We start from the raw sequence: 24,677 nt of genomic DNA on the forward strand, positions 1-24,677 counted from the left end.
AATGATTACGATTAGATGAAGTGTCGAGGGATTGATGCCTATATTGAAAGAATCAGTCATAAAATCCCTGTTTGAGGATTACTATCAATGATGAGTGAGTGAGTGAGTGAGTGAGTTGGGTTTAACGCCGCTTTTAACAGTATTCCAGTTATATCACGGCGTGTCAGCTTAATGTGGGAGGAAAGCCCGAAGTGATGCAGGTCTCAGACGTTTACCACTTCGGTGAAACCCACGAGCACGGGTATTGTGCTGACAAACCTAGAAACATAATCGGGGCGAACCGGGATTCGAACCCACAATCATAAGGTTTCTGGCGTGACCAAGGGACGCAACTCTGCAAAGGTGAGGTGAGGTGAAATGGGGTTTAACGTCGCGTCCAAACTCTGCAAAGCGAATCGCGGCGTCTTAGACGACTGGGCCACCCGCGCCCCCGTTTCACATAGAAACCGTATGAATACAACCAGAGACCATTTAATTATATGGTCTCTGATACAACGAAATCCATATCATACAGCGGCTGCCAACAACTCATTGGAACTGTATACGCTCGACATTGGAACAGAATCGAATGTTTTTAACGTCGATTAACTCCCCATCCCACGTCCCCCGCCTTCACAACAGCTTGGCTTTGCCTCTAGGGGGCACTCAGCCTTTCTCGTCCCGTGCGGTGTCGTCTCCACCTCTCCGCAAGACACACCAGGCTCGCTTGGGCACCACTGCTTCAGTTTCTCTACTCCGCCATCTTGCACCTGACCAGAAGAATAGGCCGGGCCAACTCTGCCCCAACAGCTTGGTGAAATCTTCCCGACCCGTCTGCATAGGGATTTGCAGCAGGTGCCCCGAATCTAAACAACCACTCCTGCTGTGGTAGCATCTATTTACCACCCATACCTTCATAACGTTCTGATCATCAAAACTGCAGATATAAACCTCCGTCGCTCAAGTCTTGACGTCCGCTTTCTTTTGATCTCATGCTGCTGCCATTTCACCTCAGTTTATGAAAAACCAGTCCTCCACCCAGGAGATCATAGGCTCTGTCATCTCCTGATCTGATTGAGAACAAAGTCAAGCTTGCTGTAGAATGTCGTGTCGTACTCCCTGTGTCCTGCCCGTTCCCGTCTGGTCTGATCATGGTACCACTCTTCCAGACACGACAGGCCAGCCGGCTGGAACCCCTCCTCGAACTTGTTGGCAAACAGATGTCTCTTCGTGATCAACTGGGCGACGTCACCCGCCCCCAGCACACAGATTTCCCTCAGGTACTTGCCCCGGCAGTCGTCTTTGTAAGCCAGCAGGCCGTGGTCCCAGTTCTTATATCGAGCAAGGAATGGTTCAAGGCGTGGAACACCTGCAAAATCAGGGAGATAGTACCATTACGTGACATTATGGGCAGTGTGTGCTGTGTGTGTGAGTGTGTGTGTGTGTGTATGTGTGTGTGTGTGTGTGGTAGATCGGTGTTTGTGGGTGGGGGAGGGTATACGTGTGTGGTTGGTGTGTGTGTTCATTCGATGCCCCTGGTATGCTCGAGGTGTAGACACTTACTCTTGAATGTCCCAGGTATGTTGAGGTCAGGGTGTAGTCACTTACCCTTGAATGTCCCTGGTATGTTGAGATCGGGATGTAGACACTTACCCTTGAATGTCCTTGGTATGTTGAGGTCGGGGTGTAGACACTTACCCTTGAATGTGTTAAACTCAAACTCCTCCTGGCTTCTATAACATTTAATCCACACCATTCAACATGACATTACACAGCCATGTGCGCTTGTCTCGTCAGCGAGAGGGACACACAGACAGCCTCGCTACGTCACAACCAAAGTTAGTTTTCACTACTCGTGATATAGGTAGTTGCGTATTTGAGTAATCTTGACAAATTCCCCTTTTCTTTTAAAATGACGAGCAAGCGCACTAATTTAAAATATGGTTATTTACAGTGACATTGATTTAAAAATACTAAAATATAGTCCACATTTTTTTCTTCTTTTCCTTTTGTTGTTATTATCACAAACATGATCAAAAATACAATTTTCACTAAATGTTCCATATTCACCAAGTCTATGTTGTTGTGATCATGAGTTGTCCACTCTTGATGGTTTCAAGGAGCTTCATGTAAGGTGCGCCTTTCTTTGTTAGGCAATCTGACAACTGGTCACAGGATTGAACCCATACTACCTTAGAGATCTCACCTCTCTGTAGCATCTGTTTGATGCCTGCTATATCTATCCGGAGACGCTTCTCACTGACGGTCTTGGTGGAGTGCACATTTTCATAAAGTGACTTATTGTCAATATAACAGTCTATTGGCACAGCATTTTTCTTAGATCCATTGTGAAGGATTTCACTCAAGAGATGGCCTAAATAACAAACAGAATCCAGACCATCCACCATGGCCAGGGCCTCGGCAGCAAGAGTACTCCTCACTACTCTTCGTATCTTTGTGGCTTTCCATGCAAGAGGACAGCATTTTCTGTCTTTTCCAATCAGAAAAATGATATATCCACCTGCACTGGATACTCCATCACTAAGATTTCCATATGAGGCATCACTGAAAACGCCAAGTCTCAGATCACATGGCATACCCATGTTTTGGAAACGTATCTTGCAGTCATCAGACTTCACCTTTTTTACAATTTTGTTGGCTTTTATCAGGTCTTCTACTGTTGGTTCTTTGATGCTTGTGCTCAGCTCCAGGGAATCAAACATGATGTCAGGCCTGGTTTGGTTAGCGATCCAACTGATCTGGCCAATAATGCTTCGCATCTGTGTAATTTCCTCATCTGTCAGATGAGCACTTTTCTGAGAGGCTCGTGCTGTGCTTACAGGAATCTTTGTCAGATTCTCTACATAGGATAGCTGGTCCATTGTAATGGTTCCTTCCTGTTGGTGAATCTCAAGTCCGATGTATCTAAATATTCCATGTGCTTGTTTGCTTATTTGAAACATCTGTCTCATTTCGTCAATCACTCTCTTCTCAAAGTATTCTGTTCCTGCCCAGATAAAGTCATCCACATGCATAAGAAATAGACCAGAAAGCTTGTCATTGTCATACCAGTAGAATAAGGCAAGGTCAATTTCTGATTGTCTGCAATCCAGTTTCTTTAATTCTTCACAAACTCTAAAATACCAGGTTCTTGAAGCATCGCTCAGACCATAAACACACTTTTCTAGTTTCCATAAGCACCCATCACCATCAGATTCTCTTGGAGGCTTCAGGAAGATTTCTCTGTCAATCTTTTTTCCCTGTAGGAAAGCAGCTTTAATGTCTATTGTTTTACACTGCCATGACATTAAGCATGCCATAGCCAAAACTGCCCTAAGTGTGTCTTTCCCAGCTGTTGGCGAATCACTCTGAATGTTTTGTTCTTCTTCAAACCCACGAGCTACCAGTCTTGCTTTCACTACTTTCTTATTTCCATCCATCTTTTCTGTCACCACCCATCTAGTGGATATAGCTGACTGCCCTTGATCAGGTACTTCTTTATACACTTTGAATTGTTTCCAGTTTTCAAGCTCCAATGCCTTGGCGCGTGTGACATACTGATCATCATGTCGGGAGGATGCAATATTAACTTCTTCAATGTTGCTATCAGTTTCTCTTTCAAACTCCTGAACCTTTTGCCACTGACTGACATCTTTTTCAAAATTCACTGATTTCATATCTGATTCACCTCTTTCACAGACATTAAACCGCCCACGGTATTTTCCAGTTGCTTTTCCTCCTCTACTAATGACTTCCGCTTCCCTCCACATATGGTCTTCCTTGAGAATATATTTCACCTTGTCATTAAGCTTTGGTAGATTTGGTAAACCATCAGCTGTGTGATTTTCAACTATCTCAGATGGGCTATTTCTCCTTGATGGACTCTGTTCATCCTCTAATAGCATGTCACTTTCCACCATCGCAGAACTGGTCCGACTACTCTTGGTCTTTTCAGTTTGAAGTGGCAATGCATCTGCAGAACTGCTGGTCTCTTTGTCAACACTGTCTTGGCTATCGGACTGTTCAAATTCTTGACCAATTTTTAACAGACGACATGTGGGGACTCTAACATAGGTACTTCCATGACGAATAAACACAGTTTTCCCATCTTGACCCAGCACCTTCCCGGGACCTTTCCAATGCTTTTCCTTCATGAAGTAAACTTTATCACCAGTTTGATATACTGACTCTGATGGCCTGATGTTATGTCGTAAAGCCCGTCTAATTCTTTCAGATGACTCAGCTTCAATGAAGGCTTTCCTTGCAGCATGTAGTGAGTTTAGGTGTTTTGCAAACATTTCACTTACAGTGGTACCTTCCAATGCAGGTGGTCTATCAACAAGAGTCGATGGCAGGTTTGGGTTAGCTCCAAATACAAGCTGGTAAGGACTCCATCCATGCACCATCTGTAATGAGTTCTTCGCATTAATCGCCCACACCAGTGCAGTTTCTAGATCAAGTCGTGGGTTGTCAGTCATAACTTTTGAGACACAGTCATCAACCACAGCATGGTTTCTTTCACAGAGCCCATTTTGCCAAGGGCTAAAGCTAGCTGTATTCATTACTTCCACATTCAGGTTTTCCGCCATGTCCCTATATTCTTCATTAGCGAATTCTCCACCATTGTCAGCTAGAAATTTCCTGGGTGTGCCTAGTCCACTCCCGACCCATAATTTCAAAATTTGATCAATGACGACCTCTGGAGTTTTCTTCCTTATGACAGCAGCCAGACTAAACCTTGTGGCCATGTCTATGAGATGAAGGAAGTAGACACCGGTCTTCCAAAACTTCAGATCCATTGCTACCACTTCGTTAAACTTTGTCGCAAGAGGGAGAGAAACAACTGGTCGAGCTGGTGTCTTCTTGAATTTGAGACAAACATCACATTCCTGAGCTACCTCATCAACCAGTGCCTGATTAGTATCGTCCTTGATCCCAGCATCCTCCAGCAGCATCAAGAGTCGTCTACTTGATGGATGCGCAAACTGTCTATGCAGTTTCAAAATCTTTTTCTTTTTTTCTTGCCTTGACTGCCTACTTTGGGAATAAAGGACCTCGAAGGTTTGATTCACGTGCATTGTAGAATGTAATATCGGGATACAGTAGTGCCCTGACGACGTACATTGCAGGTTGATTTCCTTTCCAAAAATCGAGGCTCTATCATTTTCTAAATCCAGTACAACTTTCGCCGCTTTCATGGCTGGTTTTCCAAGTAGAAGAGGAATATCACTTTGTACCACATCAGTAGTTATTGTACAGTTGACACCTGCTATCTCACATGGGAAAGTTACTTTTGCAATAGATTTGAGGAGTCTCCCTCCCCCAAACTTGAAGATAGAGTCACTTTTGGTTCTATTTACTTGTCTCACTTTGTCATCCTCAAGTGTGTCTATATAGCAGTTCATCCAAGCTTCACCTGCAACTGTAGAACTGCATGCACTGTCCAAGACTGCAGAGTTTAAAGATTCATTAACAAGAACCTGTAATTCCTCACCCTTATTACCAGTAAACAACACAAATTCTTCTTGTTTGTCTTGAAACTTTCTCTTTTCCATACTTTCATATGAGTCCGGGCAGTCCTTGATGAAGTGATAAACTGACTCACAAACCTTGCATCGAAGAGGACGTCCATCATGTCCAATTGGATTCTGTACTCGCTGGTTGTCATATGGTTCACTTCGGAATCTGCGTCCGTGATTGTTTCTTGCCTGTGGTCTGCTGGAATGGTTGTTGTTTCCTCTGCCAAAGAAACCATATCCACGTCTACCCCTTCTACTTCGAGTAAAGTAGGCAGTTTCCTCTTCCTCAACATTGGTTGTGTTGGTTGCGACATAAGTTGGTTCTGTCTTTATCTGAATAGCACCACTACCCTCAGATGGCGGCATCGCTTGCTTGCCAAAGAATTTCTTTAAGGACATGGCTGTTTGTTTAAACAATGTTGTATGATTTTCGTAGTTGACACCAGTGAGAACAAATTGTCTGTCCTTATATTCAAGGCAAGCGTTTTCTAGTAACTTGAAAGCAAGCACTGATTCTGGAAGACTCATGTTAAATTTTTTTGTTTTAATGTATAGCTTTTCAAATTCAGTGACATATAAGTCCATAGACTGATCTCTTGATCTTTTGTACCTGTCAAACTCTGTGTACACATCATATGCTTCTGAAAGTTCATCTTTCTTGTAAATATCATCCATAAAAGATATCAGTGTATTGACACCTTCCTTTTTGTTCAACATTCCAACACCCAGTTCATTGAATACCTTGTCACGTATCAAAATGACACCTTCATTCTCAGGTAATGATAGCGCTATAGCTGGCCCTTGTTTATCTTCAGGCAAGTCTGTCACTGTCTGCCACACTCTGACTTCTTCAACCCACCTCCCGTATGGCTTAGATTCCGTAAACACGGGTGGCACTCTGTAATTGCCCGACGCCATTTTCTTTTGTTTGTTTACTCACGCTGTCGCTGTAATTCTTCAAGCTTCTCTACTCACACTCTCTCGTAACCACGCTCTGCTACCATGTTAAACTCAAACTCCTCCTGGCTTCTATAACATTTAATCCACACCATTCAACATGACATTACACAGCCATGTGCGCTTGTCTCGTCAGCGAGAGGGACACACAGACAGCCTCGCTACGTCACAACCAAAGTTAGTTTTCACTACTCGTGATATCGGTAGTTGCGTATTTGAGTAATCTTGACAGAATGTCCCAGGTATGTTGAGGTCAGGGTGTAGACACTTACCCTTGAATGTCCCTGGTATGTTGAGGTGGGGTTGTAGACACTTACCCTTGAATGTCCCTGGTATGTTGAGGTCAGGGTGTAGACACTTACCCTTGAATGTCCCTGGTATGTTGAGGTCGGGGTGTAGACACTTACACTTGAATGTCCTTGGTATGTTGAGGTCGGGGTGTAGACACTTACCCTTGAATGTCCCTGGCATGTTGAGGTCGAGGTGTAGACACTTACCCTTGAATGTCCCTGGTATGTTAAGGTCGGGGTGTGACACTTACTCTTGAATGTCCCAGGTATGTTGAGGTCCGGGTGTAGACACTTACCCTTGAATGTCCCTGGTGTGTTCAGGTCGGGGTGTAAACACTTACCCTTGAATGTCCTTCGTATGTTGAGGTCAAGGTGTAAACACTTACCCTTGAATGTCCCTGGTATGTTGAGGTCGGGGTGTAGACACTTACCCTTGAATGTCCCTGGTATGTTCAGGTCGGGGTGTAGACACTTACTCTTGAATGTCCCTGGTATGTTGAGGTCGGGGTGTAGACACTTACCCTTGAATTTCCTTGGTATGTTGAGGTCGGGGTGTAAACACTTACTCTTGAATGTCCCTGGTATGTTCAGGTCTGGGTGTGACACTTACTCTTGAGTGTCCCTGGTATGTTGAGGTCGGGGTGTAGACACTTACCCTTGAATGTCCCTGGCATGTTGAGGTCGGGGTGTAGACACTTACCCTTGAATGTCCTTGGTATGTTGAGGTCAAGGTGTAAACACCTACCCTTGAATGTCCCAGGTATGTTCAGGTCGGGGTGTAAACACTTACCCTTGAATGTCCCTGGTATGCTGAGGTCGGGGTGTGACACTTACTCTTGAATGTCCTTGGTATGTTGAGGTCGGGGTGTAGACACTTACCCTTGAATGTCCCAGGTATGTTGAGATCAGGGTGTAGACACTTACCCTTGAATGTCCCTGGTATGTTGAGGTCAGGGTGTACACACTTACCCTTGAATGTCCCTGGTATGTTGAGGTCGGGGTGTAGACACTTACCCTTGAATGTCCCAGGTATGTTGAGGTCAGGGTGTAGACACTTACCCTTGAATGTCCCTGGTATGTTGAGGTCAGGGTGTAGACACTTACACTTGAATGTCCTTGGTATGTTGAGGTCGGGGTGTAGACACTTACCCTTGAATGTCCCTGGCATGTTGAGGTCGGGGTGTAGGCACTTACCCTTGAATGTCCCTGGTATGTTAAGGTCGGGGTGTGACACTTACTCCTGAATGTCCCAGGTATGTTGAGGTCCGGGTGCAGACACTTACCCTTGAATGTCCCTGGTGTGTTGAGGTTGGGGTGTAAACACTTACCCTTGAATGTCCTTCGTATGTTGAGGTCAAGGTGTAAACACTTACCCTTGAATGTCCCTGGTATGTTGAGGTCAGGGTGTAGACACTTACCCTTGAATGTCCTTGGTATGTTGAGGTCGGGGTGTAGACACTTACCCTTGAATGTCCTTGGTATGTTGAGGTCGGGGTGTAAACACTTACTCTTGAATGTCCCTGGTATGTTCAGGTCTGGGTGTGACACTTACTCTTGAGTGTCCCTGGTATGTTGAGGTCGGGGTGTAGACACTTACCCTTGAATGTCCCTGGCATGTTGAGCTCGGGGTGTAGACACTTACCCTTGAATGTCCTTTGTATGTTGAGGTCAAGGTGTAAACACCTACCCTTGAATGTCCCAGGTATGTTCAGGTCGGGGTGTAAACACTTACCCTTGAATGTCCCTGGTATGCTGAGGTCGGGGTGTGACACTTACTCTTGAATGTCCTTGGTATGTTGAGGTCAGGGTGTAGACACTTACCCTTGAATGTCCCTGGTATGTTGAGGTCAGGGTGTAGACACTTACCCATGAATGTCCCTGGTATGTTGAGGTCAGGGTGTAGACACTTACTCTTGAATGTCCCTGGTATGTTGAGGTCAAGGTGTAAACACTTACTCTTGAATGTCCTTGGTATGTTGAGGTCGGGGTGTAGACACTTACCCTTGAATGGCCCAGGCATGTTGAGGTCGGGGTGTAGACACTTACCCTTGAATGTCCTTGGTATGTTGAGGTCAGGGTGTAGACACCTACCCTTGAATGTCCTTGGTATGTTGAGGTCGGGGTGTAGACACTTACTCTTGAATGTCCTTGGTATGTTCAGGTCGGGGTGTAAACACTTACCCTTGAATGTCCCAGGCATGTTGAGGTCGGGGTGTAGACACTTACCCTTGAATGTCCTGTGTATGTTGAGGTCGGGGTGTAGACACTTACTCTTGAATGTCCTTGGTATGTTCAGGTCGGGGTGTAACCACTTACCCTTGAATGTCCCTGGCATGTTGAGGTCGGGGTGTAGACACTTACCCATGAATGTCCCTGGTATGTTGAGGTCAGGGTGTAGACACTTACCCTTGAATGTCCCTGGTATGTTGAGGTCAAGGTGTAAACACTTACTCTTGAATGTCCCTGGTATGTTGAGGTCGGGGTGTAGACACTTACCCTTGAATGGCCCAGGCATGTTGAGGTCGGGGTGTAGACACTTACCCTTGAATGTCCTTGGTATGTTGAGGTCAGGGTGTAGACACTTACCCTTGAATGTCCTTGGTATGTTGAGGTCGGGGTGTAGACACTTACTCTTGAATGTCCTTGGTATGTTCAGGTCGGGGTGTAAACACTTACCCTTGAATGTCCCAGGCATGTTGAGGTCGGGGTGTAGACACTTACCCTTGAATGTCCTTGGTATGTTGAGGTCGGGGTGTAGACACTTACTCTTGAATGTCCTTGGTATGTTCAGGTCGGGGTGTAACCACTTACCCTTGAATGTCCCAGGCATGTTGAGGTCGGGGTGTAAACACTTACCCTTGAATGTCCCAGGCATGTTGAGGTCAGGGTGTAGACACTTACCCTTGAATGTCCCTGGTATGTTGAGGTCAGGGTGTAGACACTTACCCTTGAATGTCCTTGGTATGTTGAGGTCGGGGTGTAGACACTTACCCTTAAATGTCCCTGGTATGTTGAGGTCGGGGTGTAGACACTTACCCTTGAATGTCCCTGGTATGTTGAGGTCGGGGTGTAGACACTTACCCTTGAATGTCCCAGGTATGTTGAGGTCGGGGTGTAGTCACTTACCCTTGAATGTCCCTGGTATGTTGAGGTCGGGTGTAGACACTTACCCTTGAATGTCCCAGGTATGTTGAGGTCGGGGTGTAGACACTTACCCTGTAATGTCCCTGGTATGTTGAGGTCAGGGTGTAGACACTTACCCTTGAATGTCCCAGGTATGTTGAGGTCAGGGTTGTAGTTGAGAGTTGAGAAGTAGGTTTCGTCAGGTATTTTTGTGTGTCGGAGCCACTTCTGCAGGTCTTTGGCCACAGGGTCGTGGACGGAGAAGTTGACAAAGTGTCTGTTGACGACGATGTGGACGGAACCAATGACAGGACGGAGACCATGTGGAGCACTGCCTGCGCTCCAGAAACGCCGCATGTTCTCATTGTATCTGGAACAAGTTGGATGTGTTACTGGAACAGTGATTTCACGGGGAGTCAGCAACATTCGGAACTCAAGCTCAAAAAGACATTGGTATGGTGCTGACAAGTTACGGAAAATGGTAAAGGGGAATATTGGATTTGAACCTACGATTATAAGATCCTTGCATGTCTAAGGGGCGCAACTCTCCAAAGTAGTATGTTCGTGTAAATCAACTGACAAGTTACGGAAAATGGTAAAAGGGAATATTGGATTCGAACCTACGATCATAAGATCCTTGCATGTCTAAGGGGCGCAACTCTCCAAAGAAGTATGTTCGAGTAAATTAACTCTTAGTACATCTGTGAATCACTGATTCACCGTACTGATTACTTATAATATTCTCAGATAAATAATAAACGAAAACACACACATACGTAAATGTTCCCGAGTTGAGGAATGGTGAGAGCGCTTGTGTTTTTTAACCATTGTATATGGCTTCAGACATTTAGCACTGGGGACAACATGAATTGAATTCACAAACTGCGGTCATGTTGGGAATCGAACCGCGTCTTTGCAGTGACACGCCAACCACTAGACTACCCCTTATGACGTAACATACAGACCTCGTTGCTGTTCCCGCCACGTCATTGGCTCCCCTGTAGGCCTGAAGGATCTTGACGAGCTGGTAGTTGGTTTTGAGTGGAAACTCCTGGCCCGTCAGATTGATGAAGTACCGCCACTTCCGGTGCTTCAAGAGGTCTTCCATGCATATCAGTTCCGGTTCAAGGACGGAGAATGTTCCCCACTTCACGTCCACTTGACGGGAAGACAAGAACACGTTGTCAAAACACGCCGCCAGGCGGCGCATTTCTTCCAACATGGCCGTGGACTTCCTGTCTACATGGATGCAGTACACATTGCTTGGGCGGTAGACTGCTCGGATAAGTCTCTCGGCTTGATGACTGTTCTTGTACACAAGGATGCTGAAGGCGATGGGGAACTCCATCTCTTCCTTGCTCACGTCGAGGATATACCCCTGGGTCTGTTTGAATGTTTCACAGGACGCTATGGGCGGAAGAACAGGGGGGTTCGGTGGAGCCTGAACGGATATGGCGTTGTATATCTCGGTCTTGTTGCCCTGGAATAACGCTGTACAGTTGACGTGGAACGGGTGGGGCGGGACGGGGACGAACATGAACTCAGCGCTTTGTTTCGCAGAAATGATCATGTTCCTCACCCTGTCCTCCTCCCAGTAGACGATGTAGTAGATGACGAAGGTGATGACGGCCAGCAGGAAGAGCGCCTTCCAGTGGCGCCGCATCTTCCTGTCAAACACAAGCACAGGGTGAATGGATGGACTAACGTTTAAGGTGACAGGATGGACTAAAGTAAAGGTGACTGGATGGAATTAAGTAAAGGTGACTGGACGGACTAAAGTAAAGGTGACTGGATGGACTAAAGTAAAGGTGACTGGATGGACTAAAGTAAAGGTGACTGGATGGAATTAAGTAAAGGTGACTGGATGGGTTAAAGTAATGGTGAATGGATGGACTAAAGTAAAGGTGACTGGATGGACTAAAGTTAAGGTGACTGGATGGACTAAAGTAAGGGGGACTGGATGGACTAAAGTAAAGGTGACTGGGTGGACTAAAATAAAGGTGACTGGGTGGACTTAAGTAAAGCTGACTGGATGGACTAAAGTTAAGGTGACTAGATGGACTAAACTAAAGGTGACTGGATGGACTAAAGTAAAGGTGACTGGATGGACTAAAGTAATGGTGACTAGATGGAGTAAAATAAAGGTGACTGGATGGACTAAAGTAAAGGTGACTGGGTGGACTAAAATAAACGTGACTGGATGGACTAAAGTAAAGGTGACTGGATGGACTAAAGTTAAGGTGACTAGATGGACTAAACTAAAGGTGACTGGATGGACTAAAGTAAAGGTGACTGGGTGGACTAAAGTAAAGGTGACTGGATGGACTAAAGTGAAGGTGACTGGATAGACTAAACTAAAGGTGACTGGATGGACTAAAGTAAAGGTGACTGGATGGACTAAAGTAAAGGTGACTGGATGGACTAAAGAAAATGTGACTGGATAGACTAAAGTAAAGGTGACTGGATGGACTAAACTAAAGGTGACTGGATAGACTAAAGTAAAGGTGACCGGATGGACTCAAGTAAAGGTGACTGGATAGACTAAAGTAAAGGTGACTGGATGGACTAAAGTAAAGGTGACTGGATAGACTAAAGTAAAGGTGACTGGATGGACTAAAGTAAAGGTGACTGGATGGACTAAAGTCAAGGTGACTGGATAGACTAAAGTCAAGGTGACTGGATAGACTAAAGTAAGGGTGACTGGATGGACTCAAGTAAAGGTGACTGGATAGACTAAAGTAAAGGTGACTGGATGGACTAAAGTAAAGATGACTGGATAGACTAAAGTAAGGGTGACTGGATGGACTATAGTAAAGGTGACTGGATAGACTAAAGTAAAGTTGACTGGATAGACTAAAATAAAGGTGACTGGATGGACTAAACTAAAGGTGACCGGATAGACTAAAGTAAAGGTGACTGGATAGACTAAAATAAGGGTGACTGGATTGACTAAAGTAAGGGTGACTGGATAGACTAAAGTAAGGGTGACTGGATAGACTAAAGTAAAGGTGACTGGACAGACTAAAGTAAAGGTGACTGGATGGACTAAAGTAAGGGTGACTGGATTGACTAAAGTAAGGGTGACTGGATAGACTAAAGTAAGGGTGACTGGATAGACTAAAGTAAAGGTGACTGGATTGACTAAAGTAAGGGTGACTGGATAGACTAAAGTAAGGGTGACTGGATAGACTAAAGTAAAGGTGACTGGACAGACTAAAGTAATGGTGACTGGACGGACTAAAGAATGTCCTTGTCTCGGGCTACATTGCATGGGACCCGTTGTAGCTATCTCAGCCATACGACTCGTCTGTCTTCGTTTAGGTATAAAAGAAACAATAGCCGATCGGGTCCCTATGGATACAGCTTTGCAAATTGCATTGTAGGAGTAAATGAGTGTGGTTTAACGCCCGATTTTTTATGCAATACTCCAGCAATATCACGGCGCGGGGCACCAGGAAGGGGATACACACGTTGTACCGATGTGGGGAATCAAACCCAGGCATTCGGCGTTAGGAGCAAACGCATTACCCACTGTCTACCCATACTGTGTAAGACAGCTTCACTGGACTAGATGAGAAGATGCTTCGCTCGTGGCTTTGTACGACGGCTTAGAAAGTACCATTGGCGAAACATAGTTTTTTCTCCAACATGATCAGAAAGAGGTTGCATAAAACAAGACAAAGAAAACATGATGCGAGCGGTGTACACATGTATTCTATTTGAAAGATGTGCTTAATGCAGTGACAAAATAAGTTATAGCAGGATCACTCGGGGTACGTGGGGTTTTATGCGTCCCGCGTTAGGTTTTATACAACGATCCTTCCAATGACTCGGAAAAAAGCGTGCGGCTTTTGCTTTGAAGCGGGGTATAAGGGATATATTCTGCCTCTCAGAAATCCACGTGCAGCCTGACTTGCTCGTGGCGGGGTATAAGAGATTTATTCCCCCGCTGATGAGGAGGGTCATCCCAAAACACGACAAACATCCGTTAGGGTCATTATTTTAAGGACATTAGTGCATCAAAAAACTATGACCACCCAACCCCCAACCCACATCAAGCCCACCCCTCCGTCCACACTCCAGGCATTCCACAAGTAGGAATGACAAGTTGTGCACTCTACTTTCCTTCGTATGAGTGGGGTTTACAGGATTTAGATATGCTCCTCATTCTTTGATCAACGGAAATGTGTCAAAGGCCATTTATATCACAAATTGAGGTCAATATTCAATGAGAAAACAATGTGTGAAACAGGGTATTTCTATGAGTGAGTGAGTGAGTGAGTGAGTTTGGTTTAACGCCGCTTTTAACAGTATTCCAGTTATATCACGGCGTGTCAGCTTGATGTGGGAGGAAAGCCCGAAGTGATGCAGGCCTCAGACGTTTACCACTTTGGTGAAACCCACGAGCACGGGTATGGTGCTGACAAACCTAGAAACATAATCGGGGCGAACCGGGATTCGAACCCATAAACATAGGTTTCTGGCGTGTCCAAGGGACGCAACTCTGCACAGCGAATCGCGGCGCCTAAGACGACTGGGCCACCCGTGCCCCCCGTATTTCTATGAATACATGCCACTTTTTTATGGATGGCAACTTTATTTCTTTCTTTGTACGACGTTTTAGAGTTACTCCTTGCTCCTCCATCAGGTGAATTCATTCATTCAAGGAGCAAGAAGTAGCTCTGAGACGTAGCTTAAAGAAAAAAAGAAGTTGCTATGCATAAAAACGTCTCTTGTATTCATGTTCTCCAAACTTCTAAATGGCTATAAAAGATTTCCGGCTAGTTCTACAATTATTACGTTTATTGTTCGCGTTACAGTACGCATGGGGGGCACGGGTGGCCCAGTCGTCTAAGGCGCCGCGATTCGCTGTGCAGAGTTGCGTCCCTTGGGCACGCCAGAAACCTATGATTGTGGGTTCGAATCCCGGTTCGCCCCGATTACGTTTCTAGGTTTGTCAGCACCATACCCGTGCTCGTGGGTTTCACTGAAGTGGTAAACGTCTGAGACCTGCATCACTTCGGGCTTTCCTCCCACATTAAGCTGACACGCCGTGATATAACTGGAATACTGTTAAAAGCGGCGTTAAACCCAACACACTCACTACAGTACGCACGTCATTTATTTTGTTGTAAGACTTTTCTTTGTTAAAACTATTGGCTGATCTCAGTATAACATGATGAAGTATAGTACTTACTTCGTTCTCTTCAGCGTTATCGAGCGCTCGAATTGATCACAACATTCCGATAGGTCCGACTCTGACAGCGACACTAGTTTACGAGTCATCATGGAATGTGAATGAGTCTCGGAAGATGAATTGGTGATTTCTGAGGAAGAAGTGGCCCCTTCTTGTTTGAGGTGAGGTGAGGTGAAATTGGGTTTAACGTCGCGTCCAAGATTATTGCACTTATATAGCGACGTGCATGTACGTGTGTGTGTGTGTGTGGCTGCTTGTACTAGTCCAGACTGATGCCGATTTATAGTGCTAGCACACTGAGATACCATGCCGCAGTTTAACGTGAATACCTCACTCAGACACAGAATACTGACTCCGACCCGACCTGTCCTTGTTTTAGCCCCTTAATGCTGAGCGCCAGACAGGGTAACAACAAAAACCATCTTTTAACGTCTTTTGGTATGACGCGGCCGGGGATCGAGCCCCGGACCTTCCGCTCTCCGGGCGGACGCTCTATCATTAGACCACGGAGGCGGTCCCTGCATGTTTGAACCTGTGACCAACAACATCGACGAGAACACCCAATAGGGTGCCTATCTTGGACGCATGGATTAACAGTGATTGCAAAATCAGATTGGTTCTTATGTTTAGCTTATTTCACCTGATCACAGTATCCCGTTGCAATCTTGAAATAGCACTAAAAGATGTAGCGACATGTCATAGACTCCGTGAATACATGTCACGCTGATGATTTCAAAAATAGTTCCATTAATTAATGTATACATAAACGGTGATGAGACCCCAAACATTCAGTGATGTTATGCTCATTCGACAACACTTTTTAACCAATCAGATCAGAGAACATACCTACTTTTATGTTACAATACACTATACACATGGCTGAGTGTATTATTATACCTGGGTAGGGTTTGTTTGGGTTGTTGTAAATATAGGCCTCACAACGCGTACTTTTAATTAGGCGCAAAAGCGCCACGTTTACGTTTTCACACTGTTCCTCCTCAATCGTATTTGGGGGGCACGGGGGGCCCAGTGGTCTATTCGCCTTTGCAGAGTTGCGTCCCTTGGGTAGGCCAGAAACCTATGACTGTGGGTTCGAATCCCGGTTCGCCCCGATTATGTTTCTAGGTTTGTCAGCACCATACCCGTGCTCGTGGGTTTCACCGAAAGGGTAAACGTCTGAGACCTGCATCACTTCGGGCTTTCCTCCCAGATTAAGCTGGCACGCCGTGATATAACTGGAATATTGTTAAAAGCGGCGTTAAACCCAAATCACTCACTCCATCGTATTTGGTTTAAATATATTTATTTTCACAAAAGTGTGAAACTGGATTGGTAAACAAGCGAAGCGCTTATGTTAATACCTCTCCATTACACATAGGACATATTACAATGAATACATCAATGAAGGTTAGATGTAACAAATAAATTGTACATGCCAAGCTAGATGTGTATATTGAATACATCTATTTGCAGTTTATATTAAACATTTCATTTAACTGAAAATCTGCCAGTTTTTAATATGATGTTTTGAATAGAATCTAATATTAGGATTTCCCTCCGTTCACAAATACGAATTTCCGTATAGCACTGTTTGTAAAGAATAACCATGTTGGTACAAAACATTTCATTTCGAAGAACATAGTAATTTGTAGGGCTGTTACGATTCACTCGCGTATTCGGTGAATCGAACCGTAACTATTCATGAATTGAATTCGTTATTCATGGCCACTCGAATCGAATATTTTTTAATATGCTATCATGTATATTTACATACCCTGTACCTAAAAATATTCATAACAAGTATTTGTCACAGAAGTGACGAAATGTCCCCCGCCTGTATATACACCAAAATACCAAATATGAAGACAATCCAGCGATTTGTTCTTGAGATATCGCGGCAACACCGTTTTCCAACTCCAAAAGCAGATTTGCCTGCTGTGACCTTGAAAATAGGGTCAAGGTCACCAAAACCGACTGGTGTCTGCGGAGTCTGTATATACACCATAGTTCCAAATATGAAGACAATCCAGTGTTTAGTTCTTGAGATATTGCGGCAACAAACAGGTGGGACGTACGTACGGACGTACGGACGTACGGACGTACGGACGGTCGTGAATACTATATCCCCCGCTTCGCGCTTTCGCGCGGCGGGGGACAACAACATATTATATGCATAGATTTCTTTCAGTGACAACACTCTGATAATATTTAATTTGATAGTATTGTTTTCACTGGTCATTGTCGCATTTGAACATATACTAGTACCTGGATAAGTGCAGTGTATAAATGCATAATTTAGTAATAATTAACAAACCATGTCAAATAAATTATGATGTTATTGTTTCACTGAATATAATAAATACTTCATAAACTGCTGACTTGCTATTGTAATTGTGAATTAATATTCGTATTCGTTACCCTATATTCGTGATATGAATTGTATTCGCCTCATAAGCTTTCGTTTAACACTTCACTGTTTGAAGATTAGTTTTATACCTGAAGTCATAATTTGTGTTTTCCGAAACTGTATTGGGAATAAGCTTAGGCCTACAAAGATATTCCGGGGAGAAATGGTTATTTATTTTGTAAAACATTACCAGTTTTGAATTGTATCGTCTGTCTTTTAATGACTTACAGTTTATATCGTTGTAAGTCTTATGATGACTCGTACCCCGGACAGCGCCACGTGTGGTTCTAAGAGCATCTAAGTGGTATTTTTCCAACACGTTAGCTTGTTCATTAGTACAGTTGTCCCAAATATGACAACAATAATAACAAATTGGTAAAATAAATGATTGTACATAGTTTCTAATCGTTTCCATCGAACTGTGTACATCATACTGGCTCCATAACCATGTGAGAAAAAATCTATCACTATTTTTCATGATACTTGCACTTTAAGAGCAGTAATACACAGTCGCGATCAGTCAGAAGTAGACTAACATTTAGTCTCTGAAATCTTATATTACACAATATCCTTCTTGACTCTAAAAATATAAATAAAAATTCCCTATGCTGATTTAGACTAACATTTAGTCTCTGAAATCTTATATTACACAATATCCTTCTTGACTCTAAAAATATAAATAAAAATTCCCTATGCTGATTTAGACTAACATTTAGTCTCTGAAATCTTATATTACACAATATCCTTCTTGACTCTAAAAATAAAAATATAAATTTCCTATGCTAGAACAGAGCAAGCTTGAGCTGGCTAGACTTGCTTTTGTATGCATTTCTAGATAAAAAAATTTCATAAAATAAATATATTCCACGGTCATGGTGCAGGACTAGCTAGCTTGAGCTGGCTAGACTTGCTTTTGTATACATTTCTAGAATATTTTTTTTTCATAAAATAAATATATTTCACGGTCATGTGCAGGACTAGCTAGCTTGATCTGGCTAGACTTGCTTTTGTATGCATTTCTAGATTATTTTTTTTTCATAAAATAATATTCCACGGTCATGTGCAGGACTAGCTAGCTTGAGCTGGCTAGAATTGCTTTCGTATGCATTTCTAGATTATTATTTTTTCATAAAATAATAGTCCACGGTCATGGTGCAAGTCCGAAGGTACGAAACAAGTTATGCGCCATCACTGGCCCTGTGCATGGAAGCGTGAACATTCTCCTTAATAACGTTAGTGATTAATAGAGCGAAACACCATCAACAAACATTCACTAAACCGAACTCTCTGTGGGAAAATAAACCTACAATAATGCACACTTCTAACATACTGCTTCCCGGTTGAACAGTCTCAGCCTACCTCAGCATCCAGTAGCTTGTTGACATTTCCTCTGATGGCCGTGCCGCGATTGGGAGACTTGACACTACCATGCTCAGAATCCGTAGACACCAGACGGCAGCCTTTCCGTCAGAGCCTCGATCTGAACAAGAGTGAGTGAGCGAGATTTGACCAGCGCCGCTTTGAACAGTTTTAAAGTTATATCAGGCGGGTCAACTTGGTGACAAACATAGAAATATAATCGGGGCGACCCGGGACTTGAACCCGCGATCATAGGAGTATTGTCTAGTGGGGCTTTTGTAAAAGTGGTATATTCTCTGCTGGGGCTTTTGTTAGAGTGGTATATTGTCAGCTGGGACGTTTGTTAGAGTGGTATATTGACAGCTGGGACGTTTGTTAGAGTGGTATATTGTCAGCTGCGACTTTTGTTAGAGTGGTATATTGTCAGCTGGGACGTTTGTTAGAGTGGTATATTGTCAGCTGGGACGTTTGTTAGAGTGGTATATTGTCAGCTGGGACGTTTGTTAGAGTGGTATATTGTCAGCTGGGACGTTTGTTAGAGTGGTATATTGTCAGCTAGGACTTTTGTTAGAGTGGTATATTGTCAGCTGGGACGTTTGTTAGAGTGGTATATTGTCAGCTGGGACGTTTGTGAGAGTGGTATATTGTCAGCTGGGACGTTTGTTAGAGTGGTATATTGTCAGCTGGGACGTTTGTGAGAGTGGTATATTGTCAGCTGGGACGTTTGTTAGAGTGGTATATTGTCAGCTGGGACATTTGTTAGAGAGGTATATTGTCAGCTGGGACGTTTGTTAGAGTGGTATATTGTCAGCTGGGACGTTTGTTAGAGAGTTATATTGTCAGCTGGGACTTTTGTTCGAGTGGCCTATTCTCTGCTGGGGCATTTGTTCGAGTGGGTTTTTTCCGCAGTGGCTTATTCTCACAATCTGTAAAAAAAACATGACTATTGAGGATTAGTATCCTTTTGGTTTGAATGTGATAACTTTGTAGCAGAAACATTTGTTCTAATTATACATAAATGCTGAATGTATTAAAACTAGAACATATATTGTCCATGCGATAAGTTTACACAAAACACAAACATTACCTTGATAGCGTTGATATGCATAGGTATGTAGAGGTCTGCCCATGGTGGAGCTCAGAGCACCAGGTAAACTGCGTATTTGTGCAAAATGAGCAAATTAAATCTAGATTACCCAATTAATATGGGTTAGTTTCTTACAAATAGGCATGAAGAAATCACAAACCAATTAGTAGGACAACTCTGCGTATTGCCCAACGTAGGCTTTCAGCTGGCTTTAAATTTACTCCATTCCTGTACAGATCAAGCAGACATCACGTATACGAGAACACCACAGCATCATACTTTTCATCAGATTATGGTCTGCCCCAAGTGTGAGAGCAACATCAAATCGCTACAGATAAGCAGATATTTGCGTAATCTCCCCCCCCCCACCCCCCCCAAGCCAAAAATAATATTAAAAAAATAAATAAATTTAAAAAAAATAAAATAAAAAATTTAAACGCCAATTTCTTTTAACTAATTTGCGTACAGAAACGCATACATAAAATGAAAAACTGAAATTATAAAAACAGTACACGTAAATACCCCATAAAGATTTTTTGAGCATACGTACAACGGAGCTAATTTCCAAGCACTATTACGAGCTAATTTACTTCCCAAGTCTAAAACATTATTTCATTTCTTTTAAACTTTAAAATGTTCACTCATTTTGGGAAAAGCCCATTAAGAGATGAATAGATGGACGAAAACATATTGGTTACCCAATGATAAATGTTGAAACCCAATTAATATAGAAACCCTATGGTAGAAAATCAATTGCTCATAAAGTTATCTGGAGCTCTGTCGCTACGTCTCGCGTAGTGTAACATAAATCGCTTAAGGGACTTAATGTGACAAGTGCCTTGGGGCAAACTATGAACAGATACAAATTAGAAGTCGCCTAAAACAGCATTACATGTAGAATTGACCCGAGAAGACCTGGGGTAGAATAGGTCTTCAGCAACCCACGCTTGCCGTAAAAGGCGACTATGCTTGTCGTAAGAGGCGACTAACGGGATCGGGTGGTCAGGCTCGCTGACTTGGTTGATGCATGTCATCGATCCAAATTGCGTTGATCAATGCTTATGACATTAATCACTGGATTTTCTTGGCCAGACTCGATTATTTACAGACCGCCGTCATATAGCTGGAATATTGCTGAGTGCGGCGTTAAACAACAAACCAACCAACCAACATGCAGAATTCCTTTTTTCAAAACGTCTTCTCTCCCCCAGCTAACCAACAACGTTGTTACAACGTTGCTGAAAAGTTGTGTGAAAGTGACGTTTGGAAGCAACGTCGGTTTAACATTTTTTCATGACGTTCGTCCAAAACGTCCGCCCAACGTTCTATTAAAACATTGCCTGAACAGTGTGTGGTGGTTTGGATGTAACGTTGGAATACAAACGTTATTACATCGTTGTTTGTTAATATTATTGAAATATTACTTATTACATTATGAATTATATGTCATATATTAAGACAGATAAAACAATTCTTGTTTTAAAACGTCTTCTCTCTATCGTTGGTTTTAAAATACCCCCAAACTTTGAGTAAAAATATGTAAAATATACAGAAAAATACTCAATATGTTGATAGGCGCTGAGATAGGTTCGTGGTTAAAGCGTTCGCTCGTCACACCGTAGACCCGGGTTCGATTCCCCACATGTGTACAATGTGTGAAGCCCATTTCGAGCGCTCCCCGCCGTGACACTGTAATATTTCTATAAGCGGCGTAAAGCCACACTCACTCACACGTGTGTAAATACTCAATGGCGGATAGGGAAATCTGGAGCCGTGAGAGCGTGACATTTGTGAAGTCAGTAATTTTCCTGTACACCCCGCGTACCTCTCAATCTGAGTATATACCGTTTGTACCTCTCAATCTGAGTATACACCGTGTGTTCCTCTCAATCTGAGTATATACCGTGTGTACCTCTCAATCTGAGTATACACCGTGTGTTGCTCTCAATCTGAGTATACACCGTGTGTACCTCTCAATCTGAGTATACACCGTGTGTACCTCTCAATCTGAGTATATACCGTGTGTACCTCTCAATCTGAGTATACACCGTGTGTTGCTCTCAATCTGAGTATATACCGTGTGTACCTCTCAATCTGAGTATATACCGTGTGTACCTCTCAATCTGAGTATATACCGTGTGTCCCTATCAATCTGAGTATATACCGTCTGTACATCTCAATCTGAGTATATACCGTGTGTACCTCTCAATCTGAGTATACACCGTGTGTTGCTCTCAATCTGAGTATATACCGTGTGTACCTCTCAATCTGAGTATATACCGTGTGTACCTCTCAATCTGAGTATACACCGTGTGTTGCTCTCAATCTGAGTATATACCGTGTGTACCTCTCAATCTGAGTATACACCGTGTGTTGCTCTCAATCTGAGTATATACCGTGTGTACCTCTCAATCTGAGTATATACCGTGTGTACCTCTCAATCTGAGTATACACCGTGTGTTGCTCTCAATCTGAGTATATACCGTGTGTACCTCTCAATCTGAGTATATACCGTGTGTTGCTCTCAATCTGAGTATATACCGTGTGTACCTCTCAATCTGAGTATACACCGTGTGTACCTCTCAATCTGAGTATATACCGTGTGTACCTCTCAATCTGAGTATACACCGTGTGTTGCTCTCAATCTGAGTATACACCGTGTGTACCTCTCAATCTGAGTATATACCGTGTGTACCTCTCAATCTGAGTATACACCGTCTGTACCTCTCAATCTGAGTATACACCGTCTGTACCTCTCAATCTGAGTATACACCGTCTGTACCTCTCAATCTGAGTATACACCGTCTGTACCTCTCAATCTGAGTATACACCGTCTGTACCTCTCAATCTGAGTATATACCGTGTGTACCTATCAATCTGAGTATACACCGTCTGTACCTCTCAATCTGAGTATACACCGTGTGTACCTATCAATCTGAGTATATACCGTGTGTACCTATCAATCTGAGTATATACCGTGTGTACCTATCAATCTGAGTATATACCGTCTGTACCTCTCGATCTGAGTATATACCGTGTGTACCTATCAATCTGAGTATACACCGTGTGTACCTCTCAATCTGAGTATACACCGTCTGTACCTATCAATCTGAGTATATACCGTGTGTACCTCTCAATCTGAGTATACACCGTCTGTACCTCTCAATCTGAGTATACACCGTCTGTACCTCTCAATCTGAGTATACACCGTCTGTACCTCTCAATCTGAGTATACACCGTCTGTACCTCTCAATCTGAGTATACACCGTCTGTACCTATCAATCTGAGTATACACCGTGTGTACCTATCAATCTGAGTATATACCGTGTGTCCCTATCAATCTGAGTATATACCGTGTGTACCTCTCGATCTGAGTATATACCGTGTGTACCTATCAATCTGAGTATACACCGTGTGTACCTCTCGATCTGAGTATATACCGTGTGTACCTATCAATCTGAGTATACACCGTGTGTCCCTATCAATCTGAGTATACACCGTGTGTCCCTATCAATCTGAGTATATACCGTGTGTACCTATCAATCTGAGTATATACCGTGTGTACCTATCAATCTGAGTATATACCGTGTGTCCCTATCAATCTGAGTATATACCGTCTGTACATCTCAATCTGAGTATATACCGTCTGTACATCTCAATCTGAGTATATACCGTCTGTACATCTCAATCTGAGTACAGTAAACAACGGTTATAACGAACTCAAAGGGACTATTAATTTTAGTTCGTTATAACCGTAGTTCGTTATAAGCATATATACAGTATAATACAGCAACTAGTCGGGACTATAAAGTTAGTTCGTTATATCCGTTAGTTCGTTATAAGCGTGTTCGTTATAACCGTAGTTTACTGTATATACCGTCTGTACCTCTCAATCTGAGTATATACCGTTTTGACCTCTCAATCTGTGTATATACCGCGCGTACCTCTCAATCTGAGTATACACCGTGTGTACCTCTCAACCTGAGTATACACCGCGCGTACCTCTCAATCTGAGTATACACCGTCTGTACCTCTCAATCTGAGTATATACCGTCTGTACCTCTCAATGAGAGAAATACCGCCCTATAACGAGGGTGAACAGTAGCTAGCTGACCAACGGTAAACATAGGACCTTTACGTATGTCTGATATATCCACTCTCATGTCCCGCCGTGTATCAGAATCAGACAAATTGAACACGAAACTTACAAATGAGATCAGTTATGTCTCCCGGCTACATTTAAAACGCTATAACGAGGAATACAAAACCACGCAATGATGTTGTACATCAGTGATCTAACTCCAGTTGGCTTCACGGGTAAGTAAATTCAGGTATCCAGTGTCTACCTTTGTAAATACAGGGTACAGTGAAGCGACTCGTCAGCAGCCTTGAAGCGCTTCCACAATGACTACCTTCAATACAAAAGCATGACTCTAACATCCCCGTTATAAGACCAAACCCCCCTAATATTCAGTGTCAGGGAATATTTCGCTTTTAGTTACACAACACGTGTCACTACACCCATAGAGAACTAGCGTGACCCACCTGACTGTCACGGCTCACCCCTCCCTCTGTTACATCGTCAGCAGCATCGTCCCTGTCGCATCAGCGCAGTCTGACGCTTCGAGCCTGCTGCGTTTGAGCGGCCTCTTACAGGATTTCCGGAAACCGTGTTGTTCTCGGCTAAACGTTTACAGTTGTTCAACAAACGTGAACTCAACAGTGGGAATCTCCAGGGGGAGTACGTGCTCAAACCGGT

General features: G+C 43.5%; 1 protein-coding gene and 1 long non-coding RNA gene across 4 annotated transcripts; one reads left to right on the top strand and one right to left on the bottom strand.

Moving 5' to 3' along the window:
* The first annotated feature begins 269 nt into the window (after nucleotides 1-269).
* On the top strand, nucleotides 270-486 carry LOC125374197. The gene is made up of 2 exons (XR_007218557.1): nucleotides 270-342; nucleotides 392-486. It is a non-coding gene; the product is annotated as an uncharacterized LOC125374197 (long non-coding RNA).
* LOC124119522 (beta-1,3-galactosyl-O-glycosyl-glycoprotein beta-1,6-N-acetylglucosaminyltransferase-like) lies at nucleotides 383-24,606 on the bottom strand. 3 transcript variants are annotated; one of them, XM_048385087.1, is made up of 6 exons: nucleotides 24,464-24,606; nucleotides 18,832-18,952; nucleotides 15,066-15,195; nucleotides 10,834-11,535; nucleotides 10,006-10,238; nucleotides 383-1,348 (listed from the first exon to the last, which is right to left on the bottom strand). In XM_048385087.1, the coding sequence occupies exons 3-6, from the start codon at nucleotides 15,155-15,157 to the stop codon at nucleotides 1,038-1,040; spliced, it is 1,338 nt and encodes a 445-aa protein (XP_048241044.1). In that variant the 5' UTR covers nucleotides 15,158-15,195; nucleotides 18,832-18,952; nucleotides 24,464-24,606; the 3' UTR covers nucleotides 383-1,037. The 3 variants fall into 3 exon arrangements, with proteins under 3 accessions (XP_048241044.1, XP_048241045.1, XP_048241046.1); XM_048385088.1 differs by lacking the exon at nucleotides 15,066-15,195 and having other exon boundaries at nucleotides 24,464-24,605; XM_048385089.1 differs by lacking the exons at nucleotides 15,066-15,195; nucleotides 18,832-18,952 and having other exon boundaries at nucleotides 24,464-24,604.
* Between the last annotated feature and the right edge of the window lie 71 nt (nucleotides 24,607-24,677).

This window comes from Haliotis rufescens, unplaced genomic scaffold, assembly GCF_023055435.1.
Source record: "Haliotis rufescens isolate VD_foot unplaced genomic scaffold, xgHalRufe1.0.p SCAF_53, whole genome shotgun sequence".
In the NCBI taxonomy this organism is placed as follows: domain Eukaryota; kingdom Metazoa; phylum Mollusca; class Gastropoda; order Lepetellida; family Haliotidae; genus Haliotis; species Haliotis rufescens.